The 11,070-nt window shown below is 62.5% G+C and overlaps 1 protein-coding gene across 1 annotated transcript; it reads left to right on the top strand.

Moving 5' to 3' along the window:
- Window positions 1–1,069: 1,069 nt before the first annotated feature.
- CABP7 (calcium binding protein 7) lies at window positions 1,070–11,050 on the top strand. The gene is made up of 5 exons (XM_072952895.1): window positions 1,070–1,188; window positions 8,364–8,507; window positions 9,291–9,403; window positions 9,686–9,839; window positions 10,024–11,050. The coding sequence occupies exons 1-5, from the start codon at window positions 1,080–1,082 to the stop codon at window positions 10,149–10,151; spliced, it is 648 nt and encodes a 215-aa protein (XP_072808996.1). The 5' UTR covers window positions 1,070–1,079; the 3' UTR covers window positions 10,152–11,050.
- The last annotated feature ends 20 nt before the right edge of the window (window positions 11,051–11,070 follow it).

The following is an 11,070-nucleotide window of genomic DNA, read 5'->3' as shown; positions in this document are numbered from 1 at the left end:
CTGCAGGCACCCAGCCACCTCTCTGTCCCTCACTGCTTGAGGAGCCAGGAGACAGACCCTGGCTCCCTCTTTGCAGGCCCAGTGGTGAGGGCTCGGGAAGGAGCCAGGACTGGGATTCCACCACTGGGGGCAAGGTCAGGTGGGAGGTCTCAGCCAGAGGGTAAAGGAGCCTGCCCCAGACCTGTTCCCAGCTCCTGCCTGCCAGCCCTGTCCCGTGACCTTGGTCAACGCCCTTCTCTCTCAGCCTCAGTTTCCCCACTTTGGAGCCTCTCCAGGCACCAACACTGTGTGATTCTCTTCGGGGACCCAGGCGTCTGGGATCGACCTGTGCTCGCTGTCTCTGGTCCTCAGTTCCCTGCTCTCTGCTTGGCGAGTGGGGGCCGGCCAAGGGGCTGGAAGGAAGGGTCCCCCCAGGCCCCCCCACCTTAGTCCTGGTGGCTGCGGACTTGGTGTGTGTGTGTGTGTGTGGAGAGGGAGCCGCAAGTGATTCTCCGTAGGGAAAAAGGGGAGCCCGGGGCGAAGGGGAGAAGAAACCCTCGGCGGGCTAGGCGCAGGGGCCGGCGGCGGGAAAGGGCGGGCGGGGGTTGGGGGAGCGCGGAGGGGGCGGGCGGGCGGGGGAGGCGTGGAGCGCAGCCAGCGCGGCACAGAGCGAGCGAGCCAGAGAACGAGCCGGGGAGGCAGCGAGAGCCGGAGCGGCGGGCCGGGCGGCCGCGCCGGCGAGCGGACAAGCAGGCGGCGAGCAGCGCGCAGCTCGGAGCGCGCGGGGCACCGAGGAGCCGGCGCGGCGAGCGCAGCGCGCAGCGGCCCGAGCGGAGAGGCCGGAGCGGCGCCGCCCCCGCCGCCCCTGCGGGGCCCGGGCCGGCAGCCCGACGAGGGAGGGGGCGGCATGGACCGGCGGCCTGGGGCTCGGGGGCGCTAGGCCCCTGGAGGGGCGCCCCCTGCCTCGCCGCCGCTGCCGCCGCCGGGCCGCCCTCCGCAGCCGCGCGCCCCGCCCGCTCCAGCCGCCCCCGGGGCCGCCGCCGGCCCATGAGCCCCGACCTCAAAGTTTGCGGCGGGCGGGCGGGCGCGGAGCCTCCAAGATGCCGTTCCACCCGGTAACGGCGGCGTTGATGTACCGGGGCATCTACACCGTGCCCAACCTGCTGTCGGAGCAGCGCCCCGTGGACATCCCTGAGGACGAGCTGGAGGGTGAGTGCCCCGCCGGGACCCCGGCCCGCCGGCCCTCCTACCTGTGCGCCCAGGTGAAGCGCGGACTAGGGGCATAGGGGGCGGAGGGGGCTGTCTGCAGGTGCCGCCTTGCCAGGTGGGCGCTCCAGAGAGCAGCTGCGCGGGGAGGCAGGACCAGTTCTCACCCCTGGGCGCCGCGGTGGGGGTCGCCAAGGCGGAGGGGCGGCCCAGCCCCTGCCCGCGTGGCCCCTCGCGCTGCGGAAACTTGCCGGGCCCCGCAGCGGGGTCACGGGGCCGCGCAGTCCGCGGTGACGGTGCGGCAACGCGGCGGGTTGGGTTGGGGGTCCGAGCTGTGCCTCCCGCGCTGGCCCGGCCGGGGCACCCGCATCCTGATCCTCTCCGCGGCGCCCGCCCGCGGCTCTGCGCTCGCATTGACATTCCGCTCGTGTCGCTTTTAAAATCCAATCTGCTCGGGCAGCGAGAGAAGGGGAGAGGGCGACTGCCCTGCTCTTGCCGGCTGCCCCCAGCCCCTTTTGCGGCCTTAGCCCCATCTTCACAGCCCTGCGGGGACCCCCAGCCCGAAGTGCTGGGAAGGCGGCCCGGGAGGTGGTGGCGACAACAAGTGGCCAGATTGGGCTGCATGGTCGCGATAACCAAGCCTAGAAGGGAAAAGCAGAAAGGCCAGGACCTAAATCTGTCCTCCTGGAGCCCCTCCGCCTCTGGACAGGAATGGGGACCTTAGGTAGCAGGCTAGGTGAGATCAGAGCAGATGGCAGGGGCTGGGGTCCCTGGACAGAGGATTCTGAGGGACAGTGAGACCTTTGGGGCCTGTGAGCTCTTCCCCTACTGGGCTGGGGGCAGGAGCTCAGGTCCCCCCCCTCCCCGCCCCTGCAGACCTCCCAGAGGGCTGTATGGAGTGGAGTGAGGGGCTCTGGGCTGATGGGAGTCTTGGCCCCCTGGGATCTGCTTGTCAGCGTTTGGGGGAGGGGCTGCGATCACCCAGAGGCTGGGCCTCTCTTCAGGTATCTTAGTTTCAGGGGTCTCTGAGATCTGGGGCTCAACAGGGCCTTTAGGGTTGCAGCCGAGACACCAGCACAGTCAGAGATGATGGTGAGAGCATGGGAGAAGCCACGGAGAGAGGTCCATTCTCATCTCTAAGCCCTGGAGGGAGCAGATCTTGGGGGAGTTAGACTGGGCCAGGGGGAAGATCAAGAGGGGGAAGGCAGATACCCTCCACCCGCACTGCACCACAGGCTGTGAGCCACCTGCTTCTCACCACATCCTCTTGAAAGCCCCCAGAGGTTGGGAGAGCCACGGAAATGGGGTCTGGTGTCTGATGTGGGCAGGACAGACGGATGGGTGCCGCTGCTGAGGCTCTGGCCTTGAACTCCAAAGTCCAATTCCCTGCCCTGTCTAGGCCAAGGCCCAGGAACCAGAACCTTGTTCAGGGCCTGGGAAGAGGAGGGACGCATGATGAAGGCCAAGAGGGCAGGGGATGGGGCACAGGCTGTCTCTTCCCTAACATTGTCTTCTCCTGCCCGGGGCCAGCCCAGACCTCTTACCAGTTTCCCTCTCCACGGGCCCCTCATCCATCCCTTCTTCCTGGCCGCTCGGGCAGGGGTAAACCTTGTCCCCACCGCACACACCCCAGGCAGCTTCCTCCTCATGCCTTCCTCTTGCTTCCAGCACCTCACCATGACCCTGGCAGCCCTGCTATGGGCCTCACTGGGTCCCTCCTCTCCTAATCTCCCAGCCCTGGAGGGCAGACCCCAAGGAAGGGGAGACACTGAGAAGAGGCTGGGATGCAGGGGTGAGCAGGGCACAGGGCAGACAGTGCAGGGGCAAGGAGGCCGCATGCACGGCAGACATGCTGGCAGGAGCCCAGGAACGTTAGTCACCAGCCACGCCAGACACACTCCCTGCTCTTCTCCCGTCCGCTTCTCCTGGGCGGTGCAGAGCAAAGGGGTCTGGCGCAGGAAACATCTGAAGGGCAGGCCCTCCCTGGGGCAGGCAGATGCCTGATAGCCCCAGCCCATCTCCTGGCCCTCAGGCAGCTACAGATGGGGACAGGAAGTCCTCCATGATCAACCCCCTTCTTGGCTGCAGGCACTCTGGAAGCCCTCCTTCTAGGAGACCAAGTCTCTGTAGGCCCCAGTCTCGAATGCCGAGACTCTGTGGGAAGTGTGACCATCCGTGGCACAGATCCCCCTTCTGCCCCCTCCACCTCCCCAGTGTCCCATTCGTGCTCCTGCCCCAGGGTAGTATGGGTAAGACCCAGGCGCTTGGCTAAAAGGACACCCATCGGTGGGAGAGTAATGGGTGCCGAGGAGAGGGAGCCCAGCAGCTTGGGATGAAGTGCTGCAGACAGTACGTGCCTGGCTGCCGAAATCCAGGGGCAGTTAGTCCAACGGGGAGAACTAGGAAGGGAGGGGACAGTGCCGGGTTAAGGTGAGAGCTTCCTAGCCAAGCAATGGTGGGCTTGAGTCTCTGCACCCTCGACTTATGGAGTGACCTTGGCCAATCACTTGCCTCTCTTGCCTCTGTTTCTCCATCTGTAAGGAGGTTGGCATTGCCCCTCCCCAGCACTGCTGGTGACAGAAGATGAGGTGGAAGTGCTCAGCACAGGGCCTGGTGTGAGGTGGGGCCCAGGGCTCCAGGGAGGGCAGTAAGGAGGCCATGACGGGGCTGGGGGGTGTCTGTAGGATTGGAGAAGGCCCATGAGGAAGGAACACAGGTTATGCCTGCAGGAGGCCGGACCGGAAAGGCAGGCTGGGGGAGGGGCTGGGTGGAAAGGGGGCCTTGAAGGGCAAGTAGAGGCACCTGAGGACCCGTGGATGGCAGTTGGCAGGGTAGACATGGCTTGGCAGAGCTGGCCTGGGGTCATCTGTCCCCTTGAGGCAGAGGTACAGGATCTCCCAGATTCTCCCTGATATACACAAACAGCAGAGACCCCCAGGGCCTGCAGGAGCACTGAGGCTGGGGGCATCTGTGGACTTGAGCACCTAAGGGTGGAAACTGGGCAGCTGCAGGCTCTAGCCCAGCCCTGTCAGAGAGAGGAGGAGGAAGACAGACTGACAGGCAGCCACCAGGGCAGGGTTCTGGACTTGGCATTTGCCTGCTCCATCAAATGGTGGAGTCTGCATTGACAGTAGGCAACTGGGGGTATTCAGGATACAGGGGGCAGGGGAGTCCCTTTTTCTGCCCCTCTTCCCTGCAAGCCCTTCAGCTTCCTCTGTGCAGGCCAGGAACTCAGGGAGGCCAGAGTGGTGGGGCTCGGGGCCAGTGGCAGTAGCAGTTGCCACAGAGGACAGACACTGCCCCCCTCAAAGTGACCTTCAGCCCGTGTGCCCCCTCTCTGAACTCCTGCTCCCTGAGACCTGGCATTCCTGGGGGCCTGCTGGGGACTCTGGCCCTGATGCAGCTCCACGTGCCCGGGCCAGGGAGGGGACTGGGGTTTCAGGCTGGAGGCGGCAGGTAGGAGACAGTGTCAGCCTGGAAACCCGGAGGCCCTGCCAGCCCTTCCCGGGCCAGGCATCCGCATGCCAAGATGGAGCCCAGCAGGCTGCCCCAGCCTCACAGGGCAGAAACAGCGAGGCTTCTGGGGAAGTGCACCCAGCTGGGGTGTGCCCATGGCAGCAGCAGGGAAGTCACAACCCTCACCCCACTCGGGGAGCCCCCGGCAGAGCCACCCGGGCAGGAGTCACATTCCCATCTCACAAATGAGGCTCTTGAGATTCAGAGAGGGGAGTGCCTCGCCCAGGACACTGGGCTGACACATGGCAGAGCCAGATTCCAAACACAGGCCTGCAGCCACTGGCACCAGGGAAGGTGAACCTGGAGTCCCAAACTCACCTAGTCCTCCCTCTCCTTCCGGCTCTGCCTGAACGTCTGGGGGGTTCTAATTTATAGCATCCTGTTCTGAGCCAGGCCCAGCCCGGCCAAGCCCTTACACACCTGATTTTCTTATTTAGTCTTTTCCGCAGCCCCATTGTACAGGTGAGCAAACACCCGCTCAGGGCCACCCAGCAGGGATGTAGGAGAGCTGGGATTTGACCCCGAGTCTGTGTGACTTGGAGCTGATTCTCTGGCTGAGAAGGTGATCCCTGAACTTGGCCTCAAGGGTCAGCAGGTGCTGGGGCACCGCTCTTGGCAAAGGTGAAAATACAGAGCAAGACTGAGGTGTGAGCTGGACGCGCCAGGGAGGAGGGGCTGAAGGGATCTTGGATGAGGAAGTGGCAGTCTTTGGATCAGTCTAGTGGTCTTGGGAGGTTAGTCCTGCCTGAGAAAGGGTCGCCTCTGGGCCTGTTGCCTGCCCACATTCCCCAAGATTCATCTGCCCTGGAACTGTCTCCTATTGAGCCCAGTGCGTTTTCTCGGGACTTCCAGAAGGAGGTCAGGGGTTCCAACTGAAGCAGCCCTGGGCTCTGGAAGCCACACCTGGTCCCTGCCAGGGTGGGAGGGACAGCTTGGACCCCAACTCCTTGCAGGAGTGAGAGCCAGCACCCATTACAGCCCCACTGTGGGTTCAGAATTTTGCCATCTCACCCTGAGGACCCAGAAAGGTAGGGTGCCGCCCTGGGTTCCCACTTCCCAAACCAGGCCGTGACATGGGGGGGTCTGAGAACGGTTCCCCCACCCCTGACCTCGGCTTCATCCCCTTCACCTGTGGTGGCCCAGGGGGAGGAGGGGGTCCTTAGGGGCTGCACAAGGGGACAAGAAGCATCCTCAGCCTCCCTTCTGCTTCTTGCCTGCTTGGGGAGTAAAAGTGAATGCTCGCCCTTGCTAGGATCGTTTATAAACTAAGAGTAAGTGGGCTCTGAGTGATGGCCCCCCATCAAGTGGAACGTGAACTTCTGCTCACTCCTTTGTCTGTGCTCCAGATGGGTGGGTTCCCTGCACCAGCCATTCATTCACTTAACCATTTATTAGCAAATGGTTATACCTGAAGAACAGACACTGTTCCAGGTCACGGAGACACAGTGGTAAACAAGACACACCTGGTCCCTGCTCCCAGGGACTCATAGTTCACAATCCAGTGTGGTTAGGAAGGAATCCTTGGGGAAGAGTGGGGTCTAAGAGAGCCCAGAGGAGGGCCAGAGTTGGCTGGCGGGGGCAGGAGGGCACCAGGGATGTGATGCCACCCATGCTGGGAACCAGGGGTCCATCAGAGGTCACTACGGTGGGGGGAAAGCATTCCAGGCCAAAGGAGCCTCATGTGTAAAGGCCTGGAGGTGGAGCAGCCCTGGTGCCCATCAGGACTGAAAGAGCCTCTTGGGCTGGAGTTCAGGACGTTTGAGGTGGGCAGAGCCTGTGGCTGGGTCAGGAGGACAATGGTGCCAGCCAGAGACCTAAGTATGTTGTGGAGGGGTGGGCAGGAGTGTGCCTGGTTGCATGGTCAGTGCCTGCATCTCTGCGCAGAGACTCCCAGGTGATTGGAATCCCCTCAGCAACCTCCGTAACTGCTGGGCCTCTGCTCATACATGTCTGGGGGTGGGGTGCTCACTGTCTCCTCAGTAGCCCTGGAAAACTTAGACGGGAGTTGGCCTGGAGTTCCTAGAGGCTGGGGTTCACAGAAGCCCCGGAGCCTGGCCCAGCTCTCCCTTCCCAGCTGCTCTCCTGGCCATGGGGCCACTGGTTAGGAGACCAGGTTCTCAAGCCCTATCTTGGATGGGTAGGGGGCAGTCCAGAGTCAGAGGTCTGGGGGTCTAGGCAACTCAAGTGTGGCCCACTGTCCCTGTCTTAGCACGTGTGTCAACTGGTGGAAGCTCTAGGCCTTAGGTACAGACACCAGGTAGGAAGAGCTTGATGAAGTTTGGGGTTCCAGCCCAAGCGACCTTGCTGTGTGGCTTGAGACACATGGCCACCCTCTCTGGGCTGTAGTGGGTCCAGCAGAATCAGGGAATGACCCCAAGTTGCAGGATTCTACCATCAGTTTCAAGGGTTCCCAGACCCCTAAGGCCAGGCCTGGGCCAGCCTAACTCTTGCCCTCACCAGAAACAGCCCTGACCCCACACTGACCCTGGGCTGGCCACCTAGCCTCTCTGGGCCTCGTTTTCTGGGTATGCAGCGTGGGGGCGTCTTGTCTGTCTCTACTTCCAAATCCATGCACGCACATGCACATGCACAAGCACACACACGCATGCACAGGCACACGAGCTCACTTCTGCTTGCTGAAGCCCCACCTAGGGGAACAGTTTAGGCAAAGGTGAATTGAACAAGGAGACCCCCGGGAGCTGGAGCAGAGAGGGTGAGGGTGGATTGAACAGGAAATGCTCTGTAGGACCCTTCTTGGGCTGAGTAACCATGAAGGAACAGCAAGCAGAGAAACACATAGAACAAAGGTGAATGGAGAGAGGTTAGAACCTCTCAACCCACAACAGTTCCTGGACGTCCTTGGTGAAACTCTTTATCTTCACACCATTACCACCCATTTTACTGTGGGTAAGACTGAGGCTGACCCAAGGTCACTTATCGGGTTGCTTGTTCCCAGGCCCCCAGCCCAGTGCCTTGCTCCCCACCCCTGAGTCACCCAGGTTCTCAGGCCTCAGTCTCCATACAACTAGGGGGAAGAATGACCCCCCGCATCTGAGCTGGCCTGGGCCTGCTGCGGCCCCTCCATCCATCCTCCAAACCTTAGGCTCCAGGAGGCTGTCTGCACCAGGCCGTCAGCCCATTAGCCGGAGCTCTGGCTGCCTCACGTGGGCTCTGTTAACAGTGTCGCTGGGTGTTAACGAGCTGAGGGAGGGGGCGGGTGCGGTTGGGGTGAGGGGAGCGGGATGGAAGGAGTTGGGGGTGGGCAGGGAAGCCTTCCAGCTCATAGAGGTGATCAGCATCCTGGCTGGCAGCATCCTTCCCTGCACAGTGGGACCCGTTGTACTGGCCACATGGGGTCGTCGTGAGCACGTCTGGAGAGGCTGTGGAAGCCTGGCACGCGGAGCTGAGAGCCCTGGGGCGGTCTCATCACTGCTGCGGCCCGGGCACACCTTTGCTGCCGGCTTGGCCTGCCCCGAGCCCCAGGGCACCAGCACTACAGGGGACTCTTGGGCCACCTGCCAGTTGTCTCTGACCAGACCTGCAGGCTCTGGGGTGGATTCCCCATCCTGGGCTCAGGCTGCAGGTTCTGGGATCCTGGGGGTCTGGGAAGTGGGGTCTGGAGGATAGGAGTGAGGTCCCAAACTGCTCTGCTCCTCCTACAGAGATCCGAGAGGCCTTCAAAGTCTTTGACCGTGATGGCAACGGCTTCATCTCCAAGCAGGAGCTGGGCACAGCCATGCGTTCCCTGGGCTACATGCCCAACGAGGTGGAGCTGGAGGTTATCATCCAGCGGCTGGACATGGATGGTGAGCACCCTCCCGCCTCAGTCTCCTCACCCCTCACCTGGGGGGGCCGAGCCTGGGGCTGAGCCAGCGAGCCTGAGCCCACTGGGGGCCTCTCACTCTCCCCACTCCCAGCCACCTTCACACCCAAGGCAATTTGCAGCCAGGTCTGGCCCCATTTCTCAGCCTGGAGAATTGAGACCAGAGAGTGTGACAGCCCCAGCCACACCAGGGAGTGGAGACTCCGCCCCTCTTGCCCCGTATTCCAAGAAATTTTTAAAGTACAGAAAAGTAGGACGGATATACTAAATACCCTAGTTCCCGTCACCGAAAATAAAAAATCATTTCGTTGAATTTGCCACCTGGCATTTTATTAAGGAAAAACTCATTAGAACCAGTAATGCCCAGTCCCCTCCTCTCATCCCTCTGTGGCCTCCTCCCCTGCCTCCTCTCCGCCCAGAGAGCAGGTGGGGGCTCGTGTAGGTGGTTCCCCATCCCGAGCTTCACTTCCTGTCCGTGTGGTGGAGAGGGTGTTGGGCCCCACACTGGCTCTGGGACAGCAGCAGGTGCTGAGAAGCTGTGTTGGGTTCGGAGTGAATCGTGTCTCCCACAAGCGAGGCCCAGCTGCTGCCTTGCTGGGTGGGGCCTCAGCACACTTGGTGGCTTCAGCATCAGCCCAGAGCCTGGCACATTAGGTGCCCCCAAAACTGACTCAAGGCTCCAGGGAGGGGCCCTGCCTGAGGTCCCACAGTAGCCCAAGGTGCCTGGGTGTAGCCTCACCAGCTGACTGGCCTGCACCTGCTCTAGGTGATGGCCAAGTGGACTTTGAGGAGTTTGTGACCCTCCTGGGACCCAAGCTCTCCACCTCGGGGATCCCAGAGAAGTTCCATGGCACTGACTTTGACACCGTCTTCTGGAAGGTACATCCTGGCCGACTGGGACACGGGGCTGTGTACACAATGGAGGGCTGTAATAGGGCCCACACTGTAAAGGGGGGTGACACCTTCAGGCTTCTGTCCACTGATGTCCTGTCTCCCAGAGGGCCATAGGCTTCCAGGGGAGGCCAGTGTTGGTCGAGGACCCAAGGAATAGAATGAGTGCTTCCCAGCCCTCCTGAGTCTGGAGGCTTGTGTGGCCACGGGTGCAGGGTGGGGCCCATGGTGGTGCTGGCGGCCAGAGCACTGTGTCTCCCCCTACCCAAGTGCGACATGCAGAAGCTGACCGTGGACGAGCTGAAGCGGCTGCTCTACGACACCTTCTGTGAGCACCTGTCCATGAAGGACATCGAGAACATCATCATGACGGAGGAGGAGAGCCACCTGGGCACGGCGGAGGAGTGCCCCGTGGACGTGGAGAGTGAGTGCCCCACCCCGGGACCCCGCGGGCGGGCCAGCTGCTCGGGCAGGGGAGGGGCCTGGGGGCCTCCCAGCCTGTCCCCCACCTCGTGTCCCTGTGTGCAGAAGTGCAGGTGACCCCTGATTCCTTCGCTTCGCTGTCCCCTTCTGTCTCTCTCTCTGATGCTCCGGGCGGGCGGCCACAGCCTGCTCCAACCAGCAGATCCGCCAGACGTGCGTGCGCAAGAGCCTGATCTGCGCCTTCGCCATCGCCTTCATCATCAGCGTTATGCTCATCGCGGCCAACCAGGTGCTGCGCAGCGGCATGAAATAGGCGCCACCTGGGCGCCCCGTCTGGCCCGCGCGGTGCATGGGGCCCACTCCACATCCACCGCCGCCTGCAGTCCTCTCCCTCAGTGTGTACTTCAGGGCCTGGACGTCCAGCAGCCCCACCCCACCCGCCTCACAGGCCTTGCATGGAGCTGTGGCCTGGCTGTGGGGGGCCTGGTGGTGACTCTGAGGACGGTCCAGCCCCACCTGCACCCTGCCCGCGCCCCACCCTGGTCTGTATGTAGCACTAACGCTTCCCACTGTCCAGGGGCTCCTGGGAAATCAAGGAGGAATTTGTACAGGGCCCAGTAGCTGCTGGGGTCTGTTAGGCAGGAGAGGGTACCGTGTGCCCAGGACCACACAGCCAACCCATCCCTGTTCCTGGGGCCACAGGGGGAAGTGTGGGGGGCAGAAGCCTCCTTCTGAAGGGGGACATGATGAGGCTGAAGTCTCCTGGCCCTACTCCCTGGCATGGCCTGAGGAAGCCCCTGGCCTTCTGCTGAGTCCCCTCCTCTGACCCTCCTTAGACTCGAACCCAGCTGTCCTCCACACACCTGCCGGGGCTAGAGAATCAGCCCATTTCAGAGATGAGGAGCCTGAGGCTCAGCGGGCTCCCAGATTTGGCCTCAGTTCCCCCATCAGTGGGGATTTTTAGGAAGGGCAGAAGCTCATAGAGCATGGAGCATCTGAGGTGCCGCAGCAGCCACCCTACCCTTTGGGCCCCCCCCGGATCCAGAGCTACTTCTTACCTGGGCGAGGCCCAGCCACACTGGCCGCCCTCTGAGCTGAGTCTCTGCTGGCCCCCAGGGGAGAAGGGCAGCAGTGCTGGTCACCCCAGAGAGGACCTCATCTCATTCCAGCCCTGCCCATCTTCTGACCCAGGGCCAGCGCACGGAGCTGAGGGTGCCAGACAAGGGGGAAGA

Source organism: Vicugna pacos, chromosome 32 (assembly GCF_048564905.1).
Source record: "Vicugna pacos chromosome 32, VicPac4, whole genome shotgun sequence".
In the NCBI taxonomy this organism is placed as follows: Eukaryota; Metazoa; Chordata; class Mammalia; order Artiodactyla; family Camelidae; genus Vicugna; species Vicugna pacos.
The sequence above is the reverse complement of the archived record's forward strand: the minus strand, read 5'-3'. Positions and strand labels throughout refer to the sequence as shown.